At 33.8% G+C, this 27,618-nt stretch overlaps 1 protein-coding gene across 8 annotated transcripts in view; it reads right to left on the bottom strand.

The window, feature by feature from the left end:
- Window positions 1-27,618, bottom strand: part of SNTG1 (syntrophin gamma 1) — a 1,086,140-nt gene that overhangs the window by 221,115 nt on the left and 837,407 nt on the right. For all 8 annotated transcript variants that reach the window (XM_043977923.1, XM_043977920.1, XM_043977919.1 and 5 more), the window contains one exon: window positions 14,015-14,053. In XM_043977923.1, the coding sequence (XP_043833858.1) occupies window positions 14,015-14,053 (39 nt within the window). The remainder of the gene's footprint in view (window positions 1-14,014; window positions 14,054-27,618) is intronic.

Here is a 27,618-nt window from a genome sequence, read left to right as displayed (position 1 = left end):
AGTAGAAAGGTGGAAAACAACTTTTACTGACAGTGTTTCTAATAAAGGACTCATTTCTAAAAATATATGGGGAATTAAATCAAATTTATAAGAATCCAAGTCATTCCCCAATTGACAAATGGTCAAAGAATATGAACAGGCAGTTTTCAGATAACGAAATCAAAACTATCTATTGCCATATGAAAAAATGCTCTAAATCTCTATTTATTGGAGAAATGCAAATTAAAACAACTCTGAGGTACCACCTCACACCTGTCAGATTGGATAATATGACAAAAAAAGGAAAAGAATAAATTTTGGAGAAGCTGTGGAAAAATTGGAACACTAATGCATTGTTGGTGGGGTTGTGAACTGATCCAATCATTCTGGAGAGCAATTTGGCACTATGCCCTAAGGGCTATGGGACTGTGCATACCTACCCTTTGATCCAGTAATACCATTACTAGGTCTGTATCCCAAAGAGATCATAGAAAAGGGAAAAGGACCCACATGTACAAAAATATTTATAGCGGCTTTCTTTGTGATGGCAAAGTATTGGAAATTGAGAAAATGGCCATCAATTGAGGAATGGCTGAACAAGTTGTGGTAAATGAATGTAATGGAATACTATTGTGCTATAAGAAATGATGAGCAGGAAGATTTAAAAAAAAAACCCTGGAGAGCTCCTGATATCCCCTATGGTCCTTTTCTTATGAATGGTCATTCTATTAAGAATCTTCCAGACTTCTGACATATTGTCCTTTTACAATATCAGGCTATACAATTTTTATCAGTGTCTCCAAAATAACATCCTTGATTTATTTCAAAATTCTTCAGTTGATTCTATTTTAGGAGATTTATTTAAATACAGTTGTTGATTAAGGCTATAATATTCTGTGCATTTATCACTATATTTGTTAAGTATCAAATACTTTGGGAATGGAGTTTGGTGGTTCAGTTCTGATTTCAGAAATGGAAGACTCTGGTTCTCAAATGATCCTGGCCTCATGTGCTATGCTGGCAGAACAGTAACTCGTCAGCTCCTTGAGATATAGGATTTGTAGTGTCAATGCCATAACAATGTTTAGTTCAAAATGTTGAGGCAAGATTCTGATTTGATGCCTAGTTTTAGTAACAAAATTCTGCATAGCTAGAATTTTCCCCACTCTTTCCATTAACATGTGCCTTTCCCCTAATTCCCAACTTACCACTTCTTTCAGTCCTGTCATCCACACCTGCTGCTTTTGGAACAAACTCAGTACTCCATTGCTGCCAAGTTTTGCTAGAGATTATCATGGAGCTTTCTTGCTACCACCCTATTTCTATCATCTCTTTTTCACTGCCAAAATTCTTAAATGACTGATGTACTCCTGCTGTTTCCAGTGCCTTATCACCCACTCATTCCTCAACCCCTTACAATCAGCTGCCATCCCTATCACTCTATAAAACTTACACTACTGAAAGTCATCAATGATTTCTTAATTGCTAAATCCAATTAAAAAAATATATTGTCATGGGGGCAGCTAGGTGGCCCAGTGGATAAAGCACTGGCCTTGGATTCAGGAGGACCCGAGTTCAAATCCAGCCTCAGACACTTAACTAGCTGTGTGACCCTGGCCAAATCACTTAACCCTCATTGCCCTGCAAAAAAAAAATGTCACTATAATTCTTGACCTCTCCAAAGCATTTAACATTACTGACCATCTCCTCTGTCTTGAAATTCTCATTTCTCTTGACTTCCTTGATATGACATAGCGATTGCTTTTTCCCTTTCTCTAATATTTCTGCTTTGAACCTTTCTGTTTTCTCTTTCTTCTCCTGCTCAGTAACTGTGGGCATTTTCCAAGGATCTGCTCTTCCTTTACCCCCTGTTCTCTCAGAGACTGCTTCTTCTTTTATAACTTCAGCTATTACTTCTGTGACTAACTCCTAAATTCTTACTTACATCCCTGGCATCTCTCCCACTTTCTAAGCCATCATTTCAATTTGCCTAATGGACATTTTCATTTTAAATTCAATAGTTTAAAATTAAGATCCATTAACTTTGACTAGTTATCTATATGAACTAGTTCTCTAAATTCTTTTTTCTGTCATCATTCTATCAGTCAACCTGACTTTACATTTCAATATCACTGAATCTTAGAATTTTAAAAAATGAATAACAAAATAATCTTTCTCTCTTTTGCCCTCCATTTTTAATCATTTAAGAAGTCATCTTTTTTCTTAATCCATCTTTTCTCCTTTTTACTACTATTATTAGTTCAAAAACTAATGGTTTAATGCTTAGACTATTTAATATTCTGCCTCCCTGCAAAAAACCAAAAGGCTTGCCTTTCTTGAAAAGGAAAATCTTGGGGGCAGCTAGGTGGAGCAATGGATAGAGCACTGGCCCTGAATTCAGGAGGAACTGAATTCAAATCCAGCCTTAGACACTTACTAGCTATGTGACCCTGGGCAAGTCACTTAACCCTCATTGCACAGGAAGAAAGAAAGAAAGAAAGAAAGAAAGAAAGAAAGAAAGAAAGAAAGAAAGAAGAAAGGAAGGAAGGAAGGAAGGAAGGAAGGAAGGAAGGAAGGAAGGAAGGAAGGAAGGAAGGAAGGCAGGAAGGAAGAAAAAGAAAGAAAGGAAGGAAGGAAGGAAGGAAGGAAGGAAGGAAGGAAGGAAGGAAGGAAGGAAGGAAGGAAGGAAGGAAGAAAGGAAGAAAGAAAGAAAGAAAGGAAGAAAGGAAGAAAGAAAGAAAGAAAGAAAGAAAGAAAGAAAGAAAGAAAGAAAGAAAGAAAGAAAGAAAGAAAGAAAGAAAGAAAGAAAGAAAGAAAGAAAGAAAGAAAGAAAGAAAAGGAAAGACTTTGAGGTTTGGCTGACTTGAGAAACTAAAGATTTGGACCGTCAACATAACTCCCTTGTTGACTTGGTAAAAAATAGTGACAATAAGTTTTAATTCCCTTATTTGATTCTTTGCTAGTAGATCATGAAAGGAAAGTCAGACAAGGTAATTTCCTATAGCAGAATCAACTTCTATGCTTATTCTTATAAAATGGACTTTTCTTGCCATGACTAAGTATATCTCATTTTTGTTGACTGTTGAATGACCTATGACTAAATCATTATGTTCCAAAACCAAATCTAAGCTACAGGAGTATTGGAATGAGTCACAACAACCCAGGATAACCTCTTAATGAATCTTCCTCCTTTCAATCTGTTGTTCCCTTAAATAAATTTTAGAGATTCTAGCCAGATTATTACTCCCAAAATAATCCCTCTGGTAGTAATATTGCCATAAAAACACTCTTGACCACAACTTCTAGTACACAGGCATTTCTTTGAATTTCCAAATTCTCCAGGGGTTTTGACCATGGGGGAACTACCTTCTGGTAGAGAAGCCACACTTTGTGAAATGAAGAGTAATCATGATGAGAGGTGGAAGAGTGGGACTGGGAGCTATTCTGGTTCATCCATGTTTCTCCTGCTGAGAAAGAAAGGAATGAGGGGTATTGAGTGTTTCCCTAGCACAGAATTCAAGGAAAGCAAGTAGAACTAAGACCTGCTGGTGTAACAAAGCTTTATGAAAGTAGAACAATAGGTGATCAAATGAGTGAGTGAGAGTAGATTGAAGCAAACAGTTCAATGGAAACCAAGGATCGTGCTGGTTGATAAGACAGACCACCAGAGTGCAGTTCACAATACCTCTTTACCAATATTTTCTCAAGAATACTTCTTAAAAAACCTCCCAGCTCACTTTTATTTGTTGGACTGCTTCTATTCCCATTTCACCTCTTATTTGAAGGAAGAAGAAACAAGAGGGAAAGGGATTCAACCCTGTCTCCTAGATTTGGGGAATCAAAGACTGCAATTAGAAGCCAGTTCCTTTAAGTTCTTATGTATGTTCCTATTGTTGAAAGATGTCATTGAAGGATATGGACACATAGAATGATTTTAGGCCCAGCCAATAAAAGTTGTCTGAAGGTGGTTCAAGCAAAAGGAAAATTTGAATTTCATGAGCTAAAGATGAGGTAAGGGAGATACATTAAAGTAATACTTCCTACCAATTTCTGGGTCATTTCATAACTCTTCAAATTAGAGAGACCTAACTAGGAAATTGTCAGTAGCCAAAAGAAGTGCACAGTAGCCACTCTACTCACAGCGCGCACACATCTACACTAAACATATGCTTTCAACAATCATAGAATTTCCTACTCCACTGCATAATTATAACAATTACTGAAAGCTATAAAGGGAATGAAAATTTTGATAGATTCCAGGTTGTGACTATTCTCTAGAGGCCAGACTAAGCACGGGGAGGCTGACTTACAGGTGATGATTTAAAAAAAAAAAACTTTTTAAAGCAGTCCTTATCTTCTTGGGTAATTAACTTTTAAAATAATGCCTTTCAGGTTTTTTTTTGCATAATTGTTTAATTTTGACATAGTTCCATCTTCTCAAATCAAGTAGATATGTGTTTTTGTGTGTCTATTAACAACGTTGAAATTAAGTTGCATTCAATTTTTTAAAAGCTTCGATCATATATATTGTACATGTCAGATTCTCTTAATTACTCCAAAACAAGTTCAATGTATATTCTTTCTTAGTGAGTAAACATGATCTTTGGGAAGAATTTTGTGGATTGGCTAATATAAAACACTATACATTTTTAAAAATTGTGATACCATGCACACACATTTGCAACTTTGAGGAAATGGCATGTAAAAACCCAAAGCCAATATCACTTCTTAACACTTAACTCACTAAAGGAAAACTGAATTGAAATTATCAAGTGATTAAGAATCTAAGAAGTTTAAAGAAGGATGTGATAGATGAATTATGTAAATGATGTTCTTTGAATAAGGAACTAGTCATGATTGACATTTCATTATTCTATCAATCAAGTCAGCAAGCAGTTATTACACACCAATTTTGGGCAAGACATTATGCTAAGTGCCACATATTTAAGATATACAATTATAATTATAGAAACACATATGTATCTGTGTGTCTATATGTAATAACCTAGTGTTTTATAGAAAAAAAAGAAAACAGTTTATTTTTGTTGCTTAATGATAACTTAGTTCCTCTCAGGGCGTGACATTTTCTGTGGCTAATATAACAGCTGCATAGCAGTGATGTGTTCCAAGAAAAGAAAACACACATCTGCTGAGCTGTGCTTCCTCTTCCACCTTGGCTAAACAGATTTAGGTGTCCTTATCTGTCACCTTGTCATCTGCTTGTCTAACTTTATGAAAACTCATGTAGTAAATTATGTACTCTTGACTGCCCACCTTCAAATAAGAGGTTTATTCTCAATTATAATCGTTTCACTAATGGAACATTAAAGTCCCATGGAACAATGGTTTAAGAATTTTGCTATTCCATTACTCAGTTATTATCAGAAAAGTAAAAGCATATGATAATATGACATTATTAGACTTAAGTTCTGAGCTACATGAAGCCACAGTTCATATTTTTAATGATAACCTCTATCCATATTTTCTATTAATATCCAAAGTTTTCTATTCACACCCCCAAGCTTTATATATCTTCAATTATTTTGTTCATTCCCTATTCATTATAGATCTCTTATGTGCTTTTAATAACCTGCTGCTTCTTCTGACTTTATTATTTGTCACCAAAATCTTTGACTCCTTCTGGTCCTTTACCTCACATCCTATATCTTAGCAATTCTACAACATTTTTAAGCTTTTCCGTCAATTAATTTTTTTCCACTACTACAAACACCCTAAAAGAATATTATCAGATGTCTACCACGGTAACTTCACCTTCCTTGGCCTGTGTAAAATGAGAGGGTTGGAGCAAATGATCTAAAACCAATGATTTTATAATTATTGCAAGACATTCTTTAAAGATCACATGACTTTCCACTTTCTTCATGCACCAAACTTTCCTACACAGCACTCTGGGATTTTTCTTGAACATATTATAATTATATTATGCAATAACATTATTGATAGTTAATTCAAGCATTATACCCAATTTATCCAATAAAGGAAATGAGGTTTTGAGAAGGAAACTGATTTTGTACAGGATAACACAATTAGAATATTTCCTTTTAGTGATTGTCATGTGCAGTGAATTCAAGGCCCTTCCTCAATCCAAACGTCTTCATTCACGGACCCACTTAACTGTATTTCAACAAATTAATCTCCAGAAGACTTTCCACAATAATAAATGAAGATCATATATTGAATTGGGAAAGTCACTTAACCCTGTTTGCCTCATCTGTAATACAAACTAGAGATGGAAATGGCAAACCACTCGTATTTTTGCTAAGAAAACCCCCAATGGGGTTACAAAGAGTTGGGCATGACTGAAATGACTGCCTAACAATTTATTGCAAGTTCCCTCAGGGCAAAGACAATTTTATCTGTCACTGTTACATTAGCATGTTGCCTAACACATAGTAGGAGTTTAATTTTTGTGTAATTGGATATTTTTCAGTTTTCTCTTGATAGTATCATTCATTCCTAAGTGGTTATATGTCATGTACTGGCATAACATTGCAATAGTTTGATATTGATATTCATACAAATTTCATCAGTTAATGATATTCCAGAAAATGAAAAATGAGGGAACTGCTTTGAAATTCAAGAGTAGTGAAGATATTTGAAAAAAAGATGGCCCTCAGCAGTCACTGAACAAACACAGCATAATTGTTGTTTGCATGCTCGATGGTATCTATTCCCACACATTAAATTCACTATTTTTTGGAATCCATTTTTCTAATAGGTTAGAATTCCCGTACTCATTCTTTCTTGGCTCTCTGTACCTATATTCACCCATTTGTCACTATATGTATTATTTTTCAAACTTGCCAAGCATTCCATTCTCTTTCTTCCTTAATATTTTACCCCTTGTCCTGCTCCCCTCCCTACATCCTACCCTTCTCCCCCCATTTCAGATGGACTGGTTCACACTTTTAATCCCTAGCTCACCACTTACAAGCAAAAGCGAATGAGAGAGCACCAGATTTTCCTTTAGCAAATAGTCATGAAATCGTGGGCATTCATTCTTTCCTCACCACTCTATTCCCACCCTAATTTTACTTTCAGCCAGTTGTTTAAAAATGATATATCTAAAAATTATTTGTCAGTTTAGATTTCCATCAAATAATAACTTTTGCATTATATATGAGACATAATACTTTAAATAGCTAATCTGGCATTCATTCCCTAGTTAAATATTATATTGATGTTTCCAGGACTCAATAAAAGTGAAAACCACAAACTTTTAAAATTAAATGAAACTATTTTCATCAGAAAATATTACCTTGAGAAATTGTAAAGGAAAATGTGCATTATTTCAAATAAATACAGATATATAATTATGATTCAATAATATGGGTATATTTTAAATCTGTTGCATCAAAATATTTTATAGTCCATGTTATTATTTTAATGTCTTAATTAAAAATTTATACCTATACAGATTTAGAAGGACAAAAACAACAGTTTTAACCATCTTTAATAGTAAATAACTCAAGTGGGGAAATTTGTGATTCAATAAGCCTATGCTATGTTGAATTTAGTTAAAAGGCATGGGGGGTGGTGGAGAAAGGTACTGGTAAATGACATCTATATCTGGATAGTAAAATAGTATCCAGAATCATAAATATAGTTAATATACAAAGTTAGTGAAGTTTGGCCATTCATTCTATGGTGGACACTTTGCATACATTTGGTAAATCAATATTTACTTTTGTAAAAATCATTCCTTCCAAGTTTCAAAAATCCTAAAATCTAATCAGTTTAGAAGAAACATCTGCTATGGAAATAACTGAACATTTCTATGGCCTAAGGATGGTCTCCAGTCAAATGTTTATTCTGTTGTTGCTGGGTTTTTGGGGTTTTTTTTTTGTGGGGAAATTGGGTTAAGTGACTTGCCCAGGGTCACACAGCTAGTAAGTGTCAAGTGTCTGAGGCCATATTTGAACTCAGGTTCTCCTGACTCCAGGGCCGGTGCTCTATCTACTGTGCCACCTAGCTGCCCCTAAATGTTTATTCTGAACCCTAAAACCCATATTTGAGAATATGCATTTTCCAGTTCTTTCTCTGAAATATCACTTTTTTTAAAGGATAGTCTTTTAAGTAAAAACTAATCAAAACAAAACAGAAGTACAACTCATATGCACAAATACTATCCTGGACACTTATAGGTTTGTTATATCCCTGTAGTGTGTAGTTTTACTTTTTTTCTTCTTCAATTATGAGTTTGTTTTTTTAAATAACTCTATTGTTTGCTAATCTATGGTACTTTAAAAAAAATCTGACAGTATTGGCTGACATTCCTGAAAATCTCCTTGGTTATTATTTTGGATTGTTGTAATGGAAACTAATTAAGGAAATGCTATTAATTTTAGGCTCTCAAACATTCAAAATATGCAGCATAAAATTATGATTTTTGACCTAGTAAGACCCTAAGGGACAAGAATCAAATGCCAAACTAAACAATAAGCCAGAAGGATAAAGGAGCAAAAGCTCAAGAATACTAATATACTTTTTTGCTGAGAAATGGCAAGTTATTTTTTTCATTCTATAGTAAGTATAACTGAAATTATGTTTACTTAATAAAGTTATAGTTATTAAAATAAATATAAACTTTAAAAAATGAGATACTTTAATTATTTAATATGCAAACCTTTGATCTTAATCATCAGTTAGTTTTATATCCGTACTACTTATCACTCCAGTAAAACTTCTTAAGATCTCAAAGTTGCCATTTTGTGATAATTATTTCATTATGAAATGACGTTGTATCAGAGATATGTTAGATGTTTGTAGTAAATTTCATGGTACTTACTACCATAATTAGGGCCCAAGGCACTAGGCTCTGAACTCATACAGATGAAGTCAATTCTGACCCAAAAGGCCAGAATTGTTGAACTTGATAAGTTTCTACACAGAGTATCTCTGGGAAATATCTGAATATATTACAATTATGAATCTCCACAAACTGTGTAAAAGGTTCATCAGATCCTTTATGATCACTGAAGTTAAAAAGTACATTTGGGGGGGCAGCAAGGTGGCTCAGTAGATAAAGCACCAGCCCTGGATTCAGGAAGATCTGAGTTCAAATTCGGTCTCAGACACTTGACACTTACTAGCTGTGCGACCCTGGACAAGTCACTTAACCCGCATTGCCTTGCAAAAAAAAAATACATTTGTAATTTGAAAAACAGTCTTTTTATCACCCCCCCACACACACACACACTCACATATGCCACCTTGAAAAAGATGCATAGAATTGTCAGGGGCCCCTAAACAAGACACCTAAGGTTCAGAAACAAAACTGTGAAGAAATGTCCCCTTTCTGTCCATGTGAATTGGCCCAAATCAAGCTCTGAAATGTTTCCAAGGCTGCAATTGATTGATTAGAGGTGAAACAATCTCCCTGCACTACCAAGCATACCTCCTGAATGCATAGAATTCCTCTATCTAACCATAACCTCTGATCATTCCCTTCTCTTGATGTCTCACTCCTCCTATACTTACTTGTCCTACTCATTGTGACCCTCAGTACCTTCACCCTTCTCTATTTAGTGCTCTTTCAGATCATTATCTCCTGAATAGGTTTCCCTCCCCACACTTCCTATTGATCTACAGTTTACTAATGAAATTTCAGATTGTTCTGTATTCTGTAATTTCTTGCCCCTGTGAGAAATAATTATAACCAATAGTGATTCTCCCTTTCTTTCTCCACTTATCCATAAAAGTGGATTCATCTGGGTCAAGGAAACTTGGGTAGAGGCAAATCCATTTATTTAGATGGCTAAAGGACTTTACTGAACTGAGGACAGTATGTACCAAATCACACTTAGGTGGAAACCATTGTGTCCCCATCAGTTTGAGTGGGGTCTGTATTCTTTCTCTGATGTCTTCTTTTTATTTTTTTAACCAAGATTTGAATGTCCAAAGTCACATACCCCTGACTTCATTTTAATATGCACATCTCCAATTATGTTAGCCAATTAGATTTGACTGCTATGTGAAGGACTTCCTACGGTTAGAAGGTTATATAAACTGTGAGTTCACCACCATTAAGGTTCTTTGCTTTGAGAGAGATTGCAGTAGAATATTTTTTATTAATAACCTGCTAGCCTACTATTAAAATTATTAAATTACCCAGAAAATATGTCTCTCACAGTTTTAATCATCTCACTCTTTTTTCATATTAGCATTCGTGTTTTCCTAAAACTCAACCCTAGGTTAACTCCATGATCTTTATCACTTCTCTATCTTCTCATTCCAACTGGGCCCTCACTACCATAAAAAATAAAATAAAATAAACAACTAAAATTGAATCTCTTGTATTGCTATAGAAGCTATTTCAAACTCTATCTTCTCTCATCAAACTCTAAAAACATTTCTTTCCCCTCTCTGTAATCTTTAATCTCTTGTTTTCTACTGTTCCTTCCTTGTTACCTAAAAATAAACTTAGAATTACCCCATCCTTAAAATATCCATACTTGACTTTATTACCTACTCATATTATCATCCTTTAGTTTGCCTCCCTTATGCATATACATTTCTAGGAGGGACCAAGGTACATGGTCACATACTCTACAGGGATGCATACACAGGTAAAGTTCCCAAACAAATTCTCATTTTCCAGACCTGTTCGTTTTATGTGAATTAATCAGAATAGAAGAAAATAATTAAGTACTGACAAAAAAAGTCCTATCATTTTTTTTACATTAAAAACAATAAATGATGTCCTTTTCTTATAATCAGTGTTTTACATGATTAGGCATTGGATTCAGTATATTTTTACATAAATATTTTAATTCTTTCTCATAAAAACCATACTTTTACCACACTGAATAGTTCAAAAGTACCTTTGACACTCTATCCATTTTTCCAAGTCTAGCATTGTTTATATAACATAAATTTTCAAGGGGGTTAAAATAAAGCAAGCTACTGAAGTATCTTTTTCTCCATATTAAGTATAAATATCTTAACCTCTTATCATATGTGGCATGAATCTAAGCCATGCTTCACCATTCGCTCTTCATTTGGGAATTTCAATGATTCTGGAACAATTCATCTCATTTCAGCAAATAGATAGTTGAATTGTGCTAGTTAAAAGCTACAACTTTTGCATATTTTCCTTAGAGTAAGATTCATAACTCAAAAGAACAAAATTTTAAAACACAGTGAAAAAAAGAAATTAAACATATGTATAGCAAAATATCAAGAACTCATATGATAGAGAACTATCAAAAGATAGGGAAACCAACTCAAATGTCTTTTATGTTGTCAAGGTCAGATATTCTAAGTCAGCAGTGTCAGAAGAAGAGAAAAGCACACTTGCATGACCATTAATGGTATAAAATGAAACTATAATAAAATTAGTCCTTCAATAACATTTAAACAGTATAAAATTGATTGGTAAATCACCCAATTGCTCTTTATATCAGTGATAGAGCATAAAATCACATTAGATGAAAAGGAAATGAATTCTAAAATCTTTCACAAAACAAAGTTTTGTTCAATCATGACTCTCGAAAAACTCTTTTATTATGTTAAGAATCTCTAAATTAAAAAGATATATATCTTGCCATTTCCAGAACTTTTATGACCTGTTTTTCCACCCAAAGGTTATTTTAGAGTTATTTTTGTACACACACATACACACACAAACATGCACATACCCCTTATGTGTGTAGAGCATGGGCCAAAAGTCCTGAAGCTGGTTTTAATATTTAATGAATAATTTATTTTTTGTTGTTAATTTGTAATACAATAGGACCATATACAGTACATATAGGAAATGAATTTGCATTGTGTGAAAAATAAAATCTTGTAAATAGCAAAAATAAAGAAAAAATTATTTTCAAAAAATTATTTTAAAATTGTGACTTTTGGCCCATTCTGTATGTATGTATGTATGTATGTATGTGTGTGTGTATTTATGTATGTGTATAGATGTGTATGTATGCATATATAATGTTCATATCCAATGCACATATGATTGTATATGTATGTATATGTATAATATGTGTATGTGTATATAGATAGATATATCTACACATCCATAACCAAATATTGATAAATATCTCTTTTGTTAATATTTAGTTAATACTTTATTAAGGCTCCACTAAATTCCTGAATCATCCTGGAAAGGGATAAGGCAAGGAGACTATGGTATTATACAATCATATACATGTATATGTATATACATGTATATGTATGTATGCCTTTATGGTATTGGACTAACATGTGTATGTATATGCATATACATATGTATATGTATATATATATATAATTTTTTCTTGCAGTTTTCTCATAAATCTGATTCAATTCATCATTTAAAAAATAAAATCTATTATTTAAGTTTACTGAGCAAATCATGATTTTAAAAAAGCTTCTCTAATCTTCAAGGAGTTAACTCTCTGCAAATACCCTAAGTTTTAAAAGAGAAAGGAGGGAATTAATATCCGTGAACTGGACCATATTGCAAGATTCTAGATCATATTTTCCAAAGGAATATTTTTAGGTACCCATTAATGGTGAATACTACAAACCAACCTGGGTTCATCATGACATTATAGTACTAATCTAATTTATATTTTGTATGTATTTTCTAGACTAATGGATCAGAACTTCAGCAGACTGTACTACAAAGTATTCTGTAACTCTATTTTTAAAGAATGGATTGTTGTGTATTAGACTGGAATTAGAGGTAGCTAGGTGGCTCAGTAGAGGGAGAGTTAAGCTTGGAGTCAGGAAGACAGTTCAATTCTGACCTCAGACATTTATTAGCTTTGTGACCCTGGGCAAGTCACTTAACACTTCTTTGCCTTTATTAACTGTAGAAAAAAATGGCAAATCACTCCAGTATCTTTTTCAATAAAACCCCATGGATGGTTTCAGTGTAATATGGTCTACAAGGTCACAAAGAGTCAGACACAACTGAACAACAACAAAAAGATTAGAATTAGGTAGCTTGGATTTGCTAAGATAAAAATAATCAAGATTACTTCATAAATTGCTGTCAACCTGAAGTCTCCAATTGAGTGCAACTGAGTTATTTTTTAAAACTATTTGGATCAATGGCAAGGATTGATGGTTAGCTTTGGGAAGATAAAGTGTTGGTAGAGCAAGACAATTCTGAGTATCTGAAGAACTGTTTCCTGGGGAAAAAATTGTATCAATAGATGATATTTGTAGAGGTATAGATTTAGGCTAAATATAGTATGTCCCCCAAATCAGTATAATTTTAAGCTTTAAAAGCTTAAATGGGGGAAGGGGCAGAAATCCTTATAATTACAGTTACTTAAGAACAAAATGGACTACTTAAATGGAAAATATGATGTCCCCCATTAGAGTTCTTCATATCAAGCCTAAAATTAGATTTATTTGAGATGGGTGGAAAGGAATTGTACTTAGGAGTGGATGGGGCCACATGCTATGATTTCCCACGTAACTCTAGATTTCTGTGAAACCATAATTGCATATCTTGAATTTTCAAGACACCAACTTCAGCAACATTTTTGCGGAGTGGGGCAATGTAGGTTAAGTGACTTGCCCAGGGTCACACAGCTAGTGTCAAGTGTCTGAGGCCACATTTGAACTCAGGTCCTCCTGAATACAGGGCCAGTGCTTTATCCATCACACTACCTAGCTGCACCCATTAGCAACATTTAAAACAGAGGAGCAGATGCTCAAGAAAGATTATCTGGATCACTAATTTAAGGTTCTGATATCTGAGATCCTCTATTTGAATATAGAGGAAGGGAATCAATACTTCAAATAAATCTAGATCAAATCCAGTTGTGTAATGTCTAAATATAAGCCCAATTTTACATTTGTGAAAATTTAGTCCTTAAAGTTTGTTGCTAGTATAAAAATAATTAATGTAATGGATAAGTATATATAATATCAGAAAAAAATAATATCTTGAAAACCAAGAGATGGAAAGTCAGTCACCCTATTTTGACCACAAATTACATCCATTACTATTAAATTATATGAGAGACATATTAAGCCATCTACACTTGGTTTTCCAAGTATTTCCCCATCTTACCTGCTGGTTTACAGGGAAGTTCCTGTTGATTTTTTTAATCTGTAAAGAAAGAAAAAAATATCAAAACCTGTAAAAAAGAAGGAAAATGGGCACCAATAAGGTTTGTAGAAATGACGTACAAAAGGTACCACTATTTTCAGTATTTATAATGCAGATACTTTTCTGAGAATTCAGAGAACATGCTATAAATAATGTCTACCAAATGCTCTTTTGGAAGTGAAATTACCTTCAATACGAAATATTGTCCCAATTTAAAAGTTCAAATGGAAATAATTCAACAGGATTTATTTATACTGCCCTAGGAGTTAATGGGCAAGCTACTTTATTTTTCTGGTTCTTAATGTTTTTTGTTTGTTTGTTTGTTTTGTTTTGTGTAAAATGATGGGTTGGCCTAGGGATCTCCATTGTCCTTTCTAGCATAATTTTTTTTCATGGTCCTTTGTTTTGGAAACCAGAACCATTTATAAAAAACATTCCAAGAGACCAAACTGCTTCTCAATCTTTTAAGCTATAGAATATAAAAAAAACACCTTTACCACTAACACTTATATTTTTAAATATAAAATAGAATAAAAAATCAGGTACTTATATTTCTTTTTTCTAAGTTACTCACCATTCTGTTGTTTGTGACTCAAAAGACTGCTGAAGAAATAAGCAGTCTAAACACTGGAGGATAAAATATGTCCATCTATATACTGTCAGTCAGACCCCCAAATAGAACATAGCATTTACACTAAGCCAATTTAATATATGACATTTTATTACAACATAAGCTGAGTCTTCTGAGAAAACATTCCCTATATTACCTGACACCTAACTAAACATTTCCACCAGAATGGCAATACTTGAGTATTAATTTAAAGTAAATCCCATAACACTGTTGAGGTTTAATGTAAAATGTCTTGTACTAACTATGATTTCTTTTCCAAATCCTCGACTGAATCTTAAGCATAATGTTGAGGTAAGGCTGGATTCTTGAAGGATGTGTCAGATTAGTGCCAGCTCTGAAGTCCCACAAAGTTGGAATAAAATTTAATGTAGACATAGCAATGTCATACAGTTCTAATATTAGCCTGACTAATTTCAGTGACAAATCACTAAAAAGTTAGCCATCAGATGATTTTTTTTTCAACACCAAGGCAAGAACATAGATGAAGGGAGTAGCTATATCAAAGGATTTTGTTGTGGTGGGTTTTTTTTTGTTGTTGTTGTTATTGTTAAGTACCCAGGGATTTTTTTTCTTCTATTTCTCATGTGGTTTCTACAAAAATTGCACAAGATACAATTTGCATTTTACAAGATATTTTCTCATTAAATGTCTGATCCTATACACAGTTTCTCCGAAGAATCTTGCAATCATAGATTTAAAGCTAAGAGGTCTCTTAGTAATTTTTAAATCTGCCCTCCTCATTTTATGTATGAAGTAGCAAAAGCTCAAGGGCAGCTAGGTGGTACAGTGGATAGAGTGCCAGGCCTGAGGTCAGGAAGACTCATCTTCCTGAATTCAAATCTGACCTCAGATGTGTGAACCTGAGCAAGGCACTAGGACAATGTTAAACATGAAGGGAGGAGAGGTGTTATGGAAATAGATAAGCAGTAAAGTAGTACAAGAAAAATTAAGCAGAGGAATAAAGTACTAACTTAATATAGGTATAGATAATTAAAACTAAAAATCAATATGAAATAAAAAATAAAGGAAAACAGAGACTTAAAATTCACCAAATTCTATTTACAGATTTAGTTATATCCCAAACTACCAAGTGAATACCTTGACACTGAAATCTAAAATAACAACAACGTAAATTTGGAAAAGCTCTAGGATCTCAAAGGAAATAATAGTAATAAGGTAGGCCTGAAGGGTGAATAATATATACAAGCCTCAAATTATAACATAAATTAGTAACCTTTAATATTATTTAGTATTAGTTAAAAGAAAAATCCAGGACAATGAAGAATCAGAAGCAAATAAATTCAATAACATAATGTTTGATCAATAAATTGCTTAGGGAATAACTCCATATTTGTAAAAAATATTAAGAATACTGAAAGCCAACTAACAGAATTTCAGTTTATTTCAATAATTTATATGATAAGTACCAATAAAATAATTTAAGATGTGACTGGGGCAGCTAGGTGGCATAGTGGATAGGGCCTCAGCCCTGGAGTCAGGGGGACCTGAGTACAAATCCAGCCTCAGCACTTACTAACTATGTGACCATGGGAAATTCACTTAACCTCAGTTGCCTCCAACAAAACAGAAAATATTTGATCTAAATATTAATGTTTGAACCATTTTTTCCAGCTGTGAAGTTGAATAGCTTTTTCATAAATAAAATTAAGGCCAATAGGAAGAGAAGGGAGGCAAACGAGTAGGAATTTTTTTTTTCAATCTCTCTGCTATGGTTTAATTCTTTAAAGATTTTAGCAAGTGACAAATTTATAAGACCCAAAGCCATTTCAGAATAGAGAAAAGGCAAAAGGATATGAACAAATTACTTTTGAAAGTCTTGCAAACTATTACCATTAACAGGCAACATTGCTCTGAATGGCTACTAAAAGTACAAATTAAAACACCTTTGGTGCCTTGCTTCACACACAGCCAATTTGCAAACATAAAAGAGAATGGGAAGAGCCAATGTTGGATTTCTCAGTGGAGTAATGCATTCATATATCCATTCTACAACTCAATTTGGAACTATACGCATTAATGTACAGTTGATTTAACCATGAATTATTTTTAACAATCTTGGAAAGCAATTCAAAATTTTAAGAAAGTGATTAAAATGCCCACGACCTTAGGCATATACCGTAAGATGATCAATGATTAAAAAAAACCAGGACTCATATATTCCAAAATACAGCAAACTTTAAAAAAAAATTGGCAATAGCAAAGTAGTCAAAACTAAGAAGATAATTATCAGTTGGGGAATTACTCACCAAGTTTTGGTACATGAATGTAATGTTTGATTTTCTTAGGTAACTTTTGTGCCTTCCCTAAAGCATGAACATCAAAATGAAGTACACATATGTCTGTCTAAATGTGTAGAGAGAGATTTTGTAAATGTTATTCCTGTGCCTTTATAAGACACAAGCTTCCATAGAAGACTCTGTTCTATACACTCTGAAGAATACTTACGTTATTATGGGTAACTGAAATATTTAAATAGAAACAGTGAAAATTCTCAAAAGTATACATTTAACAATGAAGCCAACAAAATAAAAACAATATTTCTTACTTTAAAAATAGAAATTTTAAATCAAGTTTTGAAAAAGCTGATATTTTCATATCATTCTATGAACAGATATCTCTAATGTCCATGAGAGTTTTATTTAAAAAAAATTGTTTTATTTCAGGTTTATGAAGCACTTTTAACACATTATCTCATTTCATTCTAAAAACAACCCTGTGAGATAAACACTAAGGTTATTATTATTATTTTCATTTTACTAGTAAGGAAAGCAAGGCTGAGGTTGTGACTTGACCAAAGTCACACAGCTAATCAATTTCTAAGGTGGTATTCTAACCATGTTCTAGATTCCAAATCCATTTCTTTACCTACAATGACAACTGCATCTCATGTAAAAGAAAAATCCTACACATTCATATTGAAGCAATATTATTAAGATGACCAAGTATTATGTTATAACAAAAAGAGAAATTATTCTCACCTTGAACAACATGAATACAATGACAAGATACAATAGCTTTTGATATGAGATGAAATAGAACACAGTCATAGTTTACATTACAATGCATGCTGCTTGTGGAGTGCATTACAGAAGCTATCAATCATTTTTGTTTATTTGTTTGTTTTCTGGGAAGTAGACAGAAAATGACTTAGAAATCACAGGAAAAACATCAGCCTATAAGCCTAATATAGATTTCTACTGTTCACATGCACTTTAAAGAATTGATATACTTTATTAAAAAATGGTAGGTGGTATGAACTGGTGTTAAGGGAAATGTTTCAAAGAGTATAATCTCTCTTAATTCTTAATGTCTCTCTTAATTCTAAATTTGTTCTATGTGGGCAGGGATTGTGTCTTACATTCCTTTGCATCCACAACAATTATCATACTATAGAATCAATCGCAATTGGTTTTATCATTCAGATGATTAAAAACAACATTTTCTTGAATCAGACTGCTCACATCAGTTTCCTCTGAGCTCCAGTACAAAATCCCATGATGCTGCCAAACACTGTTGGTTCATGTAAGAGATTCCAAGGGTAACTACAAGAAACTACCTCTAATGCCTTTCTTCTGAATCCTATACCTTCTTTCTAGATAACTTCCATTTCATCAATCTCAGTTTTAAATTCTGCTGAATACTTTTATTGCTTATCTCAGTTTTAGGAAAGTTTCAGACAAGAGCCAAGACTAGTACGATGAAGGATAAGGAGCTTAAGTATGCAAAAAAACATTGCTTTTACTGGGTAAAACAGGGTAGACCATTTAAGTAGTGGCACAAGATATATAATTAAGGTCACTTCCTACAGTCTTCATATTTCCCTGCATAGTCATGCTCCTGAAAGATCCTCCCATCACCCCAGGTGAAGCCCATATACATATTTTACATACATCTGTGTGTGTAATGTATGTCTATGTACACATATATGTATAGGTATTGTGCATATCTATGCACACACAAAGACACAAATACGCATATAAACATACATGTGACGTACTATGTATGGGTATACACATGTGTCTACATAGCTATAGATGCACAAATGTGTGTATATGCACTGTGCACATATGGGTGTGAGTTTTGCATGTGTATCTATATGTGTATTGTGTGCATGTGCACATGCACATGTATATGGATATGTATGTGTATACACACATGAGATATAAATGCACACATACATACATGGTGCATATATATATATATACACACATGGTAGATAGATAGATGGATAGAAGGTATATACATAAACACACATGGTATATATGTATATATATACACATATGCATATACATATATACATACACACATATTCATATACCTTTATTTGTAAAGATCAGGAAGTTAAATTTTGCTATTAAAACTATGACAGTTTTAGCATACAAAATCAACACAACACAACCAAGAACAACAAAATATTAAAGGAACTCATGGTGGCAGAGGGGTTTAGTTAGCCTATGTCCATTAATGTAATGTATATGTGTATATATTCATACATATATGTACAGGCATACACAGTCCCTCCTTGGGAGGCACCTTATTATCAGATGATGTATAAACAAATTCACCTTCCTTTCTCTGAGGTCAACTCTCTAAGCAAGTTTGCTTCATGTTACATTAATTATTTTTTCTCCTACCATGAGTACCTTTAATATTTTTCTTTACTGCTGTTGTTTTGCCAACCGAAACTGAGTCATATCTTTAACAGTGAAATGTCACTTTCTGGTTTTACCTATTAATGATTTTATCCCTTATCAAAACTCCCCCCACCCCACACACACATGTTTGTTCAATATGCTTTTCTCTGGATAGCTTAGGCTATATTTTAAACTATAAAAAGACAATTACTTTTATTCAATTGTCATATAAAGAGAGGCTTTTGATTTTAAAGTTTGAAAGCTGTAGGCTCTATGTAATTAATAATTGAAAAAGCTGTAGACACAACTGTCAGTTTCTATGTTCAGCAGGGGATTTTTAGTCTAGGGAAACTTTTCTGCTTATATATAAAGCAAATCTTTAATCAGAGCTTGGAAAATCAGAAAATAGTGTTTCTGAGATAGAAAGATGCATAGACACCTTTAACAGCATGGAATGCTCAAAAAATAAACATAGCCATCTGCCTTCAATAACAACGCATGTAGTCACTATGAAAGAGTTATCTGTAAGGTACAGTCTACTTGTCATTTTATGTGTACTCTCTATCCCATAAGCTCCTTAAAGAAAGAGAGACAACATTTTTTCCTTAACTCTGCACCTACTAACAGTGTCATGCACACAGTAGAAAGAGAAGCAATACCTGCAGATAATGATCGTATGACTGATACATGTATGCTCTTTCTACTCAATTATACTAATAAATTCAGGGAGCACAGGGAATGTTAAAACATCAGGCAACCCTGTAAAACTCCAATTATTTGTTAACCAGCATTAATATTAGAAAAATAAGGTTTGCAAAACACTTTACAGTGGTTATCTCATTTGATCTGTATGACAACCCTGAAGGGTGGTACTATTATTATCTTTATTTTACAGATGAGGGAATGGAGACCAAGAGAAGTTAAATAACTTTACCAATTTCAAGTAATGAATAAGCTTCCAAGCTGAGAATTGAACCATATCCTCTGGGTTCTACTATACATGGTCTGATTCTATACTATTCTTCATCTCTTTCCACATCCCTCTTCCATACATTTTCACAGGCTGTTCCCCCATCTCCCCTTTGCACCATGCAAATTATTTCAACTTTTAAAAATCCCTAGCTTTCTTCAAAACCAAGTTAAAGTAATTTTTTCCATATTAGACTTTAGATTATATTCTAAACTACTAATGTCCTTCTGAAATTGATTTTGTATTTGCTCTGAAGATATTTTATATGTATATATACACATATATACATATATGTACACACATATACATATATACATATACGTACACACATATATACATATGCATATATACACACATATGCATATATATGTATATAGTTTCACCTGGTAGAATATACGAAGCGTCAGTTACATGTATATCTTTGTTTCCCTAGCTACCTAGTACAGTAAACCCTGTATTAATGCTTGCTTATTGATTGATCCTCTTTCCTTACAATATCTATTATGGTATTTTGAAAATTGTAAATATTCAAAAGCTGCCAAGTAATCTAGTACATTTTTTGGAGATTTATGCTACCAGATTCTAGTAAAAGTTTGCTGCTTATTTTAACAAGAGCACTGGGCATTATTAATTTATGTTATTTCTGCTGCTATTGATTTTTTGCTTTCTATTAACCATAGCACTTATAGTTGTATCTTAAATTCAGTCAGAGATACACAATTATAGTCAGCCTGTAATCAGGATAGCTGAAATCCTACATGATTAATGGTCAACTGAAATGATTCTCTCCCACCTTGCTCCTGGACCCAAAATAAACTGCTAGTAAGCTATTGTGAATGAATGAAATCCCACTATTAGAAATGGGTTATTTTAGATTAAATAATTGCCTCCTATGAAAATAAAAAAAACCACTAATAGTAATAAGATATTAGGCCTTGCATACAAGCAATTGTTTGTGAATTGGTTTATCATCTCTATGACAAGTTAGAATAATAAAACAATAAATATGTCTTTATAGGGAATTATTGGAGAAAGGTTCAAATAAAGAATGAGTTCAAATATAAAAATGATTTCTCACCACTAGATACTAAATTCATGCCTGAAGATTTTTAGATGGACAATAAATAATTGATTAGAATAAGTAACATGCAATATCCTTTTCAACTCTCAGATTTTGTGATGCTCTGATACTAAGGGTACCTCTTGGGGATAACTGTTTTGGATATAACCCTAAAGTGTTGGGGTCTGTTCAACTGGAGAAGATGATATAGCATGAAGATAGCAAATGCCTAGAAGAAAGAAGACGTATACTATTCACTTGCTCATTCAGTGATGATAAAAACAAAAACTGAATAACTATCCTAAAAGTAAATAAGTTAACAAATCAAATAGGGCATAAAATTTTGCCAAAATTTGTTTGTTTTCTTAAGTTCATTGATTTAGGAATGGAAGCATCCTGAGAGGCCATCAATCCAAGCCTCTCATTTTATTTGTGTGTTAACATGTGCTAAAGTTTGAAATTTATTTTATTACCCATATTAAGTGCAATAGTTGGATAAACCTTAGGAAATAATCATAATTTTTAATTCCCTTCCCTGTTTGTATTGTTGCTATTGACACTTTTTGTGTGTTTATGTGTATAACAGTTATTTCCTGATATACCATATCCTCATCCCCACCTTCAACCTTGGTAAAGTAAAACAAGTAAGCAAAACCGACCAAGGAAACATTCATGTCTGGCAGAAGAGGCAATATTTCACACCATAGTCTCCTATCTGTAATGAGAGGAGGGAGATATGCTTCATTTTCTGTTTTTTTAGCAACAAGATGATTCTTTACAATCAATCTGAGTTACTCAGTGACATTTAATGCTTTACATATGTTTGTGTAGTCATTATTCAGCTATGGTAAAGAGAATAGAGAACTGGCCTTGGGGTAAGAAAGGCCTAGTCCCACCTCTGACACTTAATAGCTTTATGACTCTTGATATGTCATTTAGTGTCTTAATACCCTCAGGATTCTCTGAGGCTATACTTTTGGGAACAATTGATACCTGATTTAATATTAGGAGTTTCTTCACAGTGAGATCCAAAATTTCCTGAAGGTAATACAATCTACTCTTCTCCTAGTTAATTCTTGAGCTAACTTTTTGTCCACAGGCACATACAACATACACACACAGATACACATATGTATATTTATGTGTATGTGTATATAAACACATACGCATCTTTCTAAATACATAGCACAATTTGGACACTACACATTATTCATCCACTTGGTCTTTTATATGTTGACTGCCATGACATACTCCTTTGAGTACTGATATATCTCTTCTCTGTGGCTTTGCAATGTTCCGGAACATGACACAAGCAGAATAGGAATGTTCAGAGAGGGGGACAGCAAGGTGGCACAATGGATAAAGCCCAGCCCTGGATCCAGGAGGACCTCAGTTCAAATCTGACCTCAGACACTTGACACTTACTAGCTGTGTGACCCTGGGCAAGTCATTTAGTCTCATTGCCCCACGAAAAAAAAAAAGTTCAGAGAGAAAGACTTCATTATCCAAAGGAAATCTTTTGACTTGGACTTTGCTGCATCTCTTATCACAGTAGTGAATATTTTGAGGAGGTATATTTCTTCATGCAGTATACCTTACACAATATATATGATCAAAAATTATTGGTAAAAGTCATTTATATGGTTATATCTCTTGATGACTCAAAAGAATGTCCTTGATAAGCATTGTGTAGAAATATTTTTGATGACTAGCCTAATTTGAGGGGCTAATCTGACTGGGGTACTTAATCTGGGACTCTTGACTAACTGGCTATCTGACTGCTATTAACTTAGGGTGGGCCATTTATAAAGTTCCACCACACTGTTCCAATCCCAAATTGATAAGCAAAATATTAAGAAGCCTCTTAACTAAATAATCCAAGCAGAGTTTATTTATGAGATACTATTTAAAATTAAGAATACAGGGAAATAAAATGTACAACCTGACTGCATTGCGGCACTTCTCTTTCCACTGTATCTCTTCCCCACCTGCTATGCCTCGAACTTTTTTAATACAATAAGGGCCTTAGCTGCCTCTCGCCTCAGGGTATGTTACACTTTCCCTACTCAGGTCCTTTATTCTAACTCCAAACCCCTTTCACTTTGTAAATCCCCCTGCTTCTAACTTTTCTCTCCTTACTGTCACCGCTGAGCCTCTGTGTTTCTCTCTCACCAACATTCTGCCAGTCTGCTCCATCAGTCTGCCCTTCGGTCTCTCTTTTCCCTGCTCCTAGTCCTTCTCCTCTTCTCCTGTGTCCTTGTAGCCCCGTCTCTAGTCCGATCTTTGCCATCTCCTTAGCTGCCTCTTGACCTCTTCTTGTCCGTCCCAACCTCTTCTCAGCCTCTCTCATCTGCCCCCTTGTCTGACCGAATGAAGTCCTCCTGTTAGCCCCCCTACCTTGTCAGGCTTCTTTTCTCTAATCTAACTCCCAGGTCTATATATACCTTTCTTATCTCCACTCAAGTCTTGGGGCTTCCTGCGCCCCCAAAGACCATGCTAATCCGCCAGCCAGGGCTGCAGCTGTTGGGAGGGGGGTGCGCGCTCCAGCTTCACGAGTCTCAGCCCAGGCTATCGGGGATCTTTTGGATAGCTCCGCTCAGGTCGGAGGGAGCTGGGGGCTTTTTTTTCCCCCCAGCTGTCTGACCTGGCATCTTGTACAGCCCACGGGGCTTTTTGGCTCAGCTGAAGCAGAGGGGGAGGGGAAGAGACCATGAGGGCCTAAGGCTTTCTAATCTCAGCCTAAAGGTAGGGTCCCCAAATCAAAATAAATTTCCACCGCATATAGATGATTCTTGTGAAGATTTTAGTTTAGATAAGAAAATAAGCACATTTTTCTTTAAATCAGTTACATTAGTCATTTCCATTATTTTTTTGTTTGTTTTTCAGGGCAGTGAGGGTTTAGTGACTTGCACAGGGTCACACAGCTAGTAAATGTCAGGTGTCTGAGGTCTGATTTGAACTCAGGTCCTCCTGAATCTAGGTCCAGTGTTTTTTCCACTGAGCCACCTAGCTGGCCCCAGTTACATCATTTTGTTGGTATTTTTGTATGATGTATTTTGTTGTTATTAATAAGGTCTGAGTATTTTTCCATGGATTTGGTGTCTTCTTTTTCAGATACTTTGTTGATCTTTCCCTCAGTGCCTTTAAAATTGTGCCATTTCCAGCAGAGATCTCTTCTATGTATGCTTGTTCATATCTGGCTGCTTTCTCCCTCTTCATTCTTCTTAGTTCCATCTATACCTTTCTTATAATCACATGAGAAACTGTGATGGTACAATCCAAGTAGCTACACTATCCTTGATGGCAAAAGCACTTTGTTATATAAATCAGTATTTATCTTTTTATTTTCATTTTTTTTATCCTTCATTCATTTTTATATGTAACTGTCCCCAGTATTACTTTACCAATCTGTCTTTAAACTGAATTTACTTTCTACTGATTCCTCTGCTTTAAGAAGTGTTTCTCCTCATAATTATTGCATTGTATTGTATAATATAGTAATTTTGTGTGGTAATTCTAGAGTACTGACTCTACTCACATCTTTCTTCCTTAAAAAAATATGAACAAGTTGTGTTTTCTGACTAAGGTTGTTCTTGTGTCTTTCTTATGTTCTTATGAAAATGTATTTATATCGGTTAAAATTCTACATAAAGGGGCTGCTAGGTGGCACAGTGGATAGAGCACTGGCCCTGGAGTCAGAAGGAACTGAGTTCAAATCCGACCTCAGACACTTAACACTTATTAGTTGTGTGACCCTGGGCAAGCCACTTAACCCCAATTGCCTCACCAAAATCAAAACCAAACCAAAACAAAAAATTCCACATAAAATTATTGTAATTGATGTCAACATAATTTCTGTTCTCATCCATTTTTCATTATAAACTACATTTTTAAATTATTTCAGATTAGGTTGTTTTGATTGTATGATATATTCTTTACCCTGACATTTTGTTAAGTATAATCTAAGTAGGAATTTGGCGGTCTGACAGTATACTAAAAAGAGATTCAGGTGTGACTTCCACATTAAGAATAAGTTTATTCTTGTCTATTTAAACTATTTTTCAACATTAAAAAACTGTTGGCATGTGCACAGCTAATCTATTCTTTTCTCAAAGAAATTAATGATATAAAGACATAATGCTTCTGTGTAGTCTGAAAACCTTAGGTTTCTTTTATTCTTTCTTGATCACTGCTTTCTGCTATGTTTTTATCCATCATCACCTGTTTCTCCTTTATCAATTAAGTCATTAGGTATCAGAATATATGTGGATTTAATATGAAGGGTCTCCTTGACTTATTCAATGAATTTCTCTACCTTCTCATCCTCTGTAACTAACTTTATTGCATACACAGCAATTATTTCCTTTTTTTCTAAATAGTATTTTATTTTTTCCAATTATATGTGAAAATAGTTTTTCAGCAATCTTTTTATTTATAAAATTTTGAGTTCAAAAACAATTTTTAAAAAATTTTGAGTTTCAAATTTTTTTCCTTCCTCCTGTCCCCTTCTCCCCAAGACATCAAGTAATCTGATATAGGCTATACATGTGGAATCATGTTAAATATATTTCCAAAGTAGTCATGTTTTAAAAGAAAAAATAATAACAAAACCAGAAATAACGTGAAAAAGCAAAAAACAAAAAAACAAAAAAAATTGAAAATAATATGCTTATATATGCATTCTCATTTCATAGTTCTTTTGCTGATGGAGAGCACTTTCTAGCATGATACTTTTGAAATTGTCTTGGATCATTGTATTGCTCAGAAGAGCTAAGTCTATCATAGTTGATCATCACACAATATTGCTGTTACTGTGTACAATGTTTATAGTAATTATTTTCAATGAAATTACAGGTTCATATTTTTAGAAAATGAAATCCTAAATTATTGTATTGTATTGTATTATATTTTATTTTATTTTTTAGTGAGGCAATTGGGGTTAAGTGACTTGCCCAAGGTCACACAGCTAGTAAGTGTTAAGTGTCTGAGGCCAGATTTGAACTCAGGTACTCCTGACTCCAGGGTCAGTGCTCTATCCACTGCGCCACCTAGCCGCCCCTGTATTATATATTTTTTTCATTAGCTTATAGATAAAACATTTTCCTAGATAAATGAGCAAATACATTTAAGTTGTTTATAATTATACTGATGTAATACTATTATAGTACTTGAAATGGCAAGCAGGATGCTCTCAGAAAAGCATGGAAAGACTTACATTAACTGATGCAATGTGAAGTTAGCATAACCAGAAGAATATTGCACACGGTAACAGCAATGCTCTACAATTATCTATTGTGAATGGCTTAACTCAGCAATAAAATGATCTAAAACAATTCTGAAAAACTCATGCTGAAAAATGTTATTCAAAACCAGAGAAAGAAGTGATTGAATCTGAATGCAAATCAAAGCATGCTTAAAAGGTTTGTTTTTTTTTGTTTTGTTTTGTTTTGTTTTTTTTGGGGGGGGTTCTGTGTTTTCTTTCCCAATATGACTAATATGGAAGTGTTTTTCATTACTGCACATCTATAACCTGTATTAAATTGCTTGCCATCTTAGATAAAAAAGGGGAGAGAGGCAGAGAATTTGGAACTCAAAATTTTAAATACAATGAATGTTAATTTTTTACATGTAATTGGAAACAAATGAAATATTTGAAAAAAATTAAAAGAAAAGAAAAATTCAAGGGCCAAAGACATTAAGTGAATTTCCCAAAGACAGACATATTATAAGTAGATAAAGTGGGATTTGAATCTGGGTCCTTTTACTCTAAATTTCTCTCTGTCTCTCTCTGTCTCTGTCTCTGTCCCTCTCCCTTTCCCTCTCCCTCATTTTCCAATTTGTCCTCCTTCAATGTAGTCTCTGAAAAAAACATAGTCTCATGAAAAAAAGTGGTCCTTATCCTAACCAAGGCTAATTTCTCTACTTTTACCCTTCATCCTACCACCTCAATCTTCTCAGGTAGAATTCCCCTCCAATTATTCCTCTTTCCTATCTAATTTTTAATCTCTCCTTATATGCTTCATACAAATATATTCTTCATGCCCAAGTCTCTGCTATGATAAACAACAATATACACAACAATTTTACTTTACCATCTCTTTATCATTCTATATATGTCCTCTATTTTATAGCTAAATTCTTAGAAAAAAAGCTGTACCTCATTTCCTGCTTCTTCCAACTCCTGAAATTTGCATCTGACTTCTTTATTCAACAGTAATATTCTTTCTTCAAAGGGACTGTTAATCTATT

This window comes from Dromiciops gliroides, chromosome 1 (genome assembly GCF_019393635.1).
Source record: "Dromiciops gliroides isolate mDroGli1 chromosome 1, mDroGli1.pri, whole genome shotgun sequence".
Classification (NCBI taxonomy): Eukaryota; Metazoa; Chordata; class Mammalia; order Microbiotheria; family Microbiotheriidae; genus Dromiciops; species Dromiciops gliroides.
This window is presented reverse-complemented; position numbering and strand designations above follow the sequence as displayed.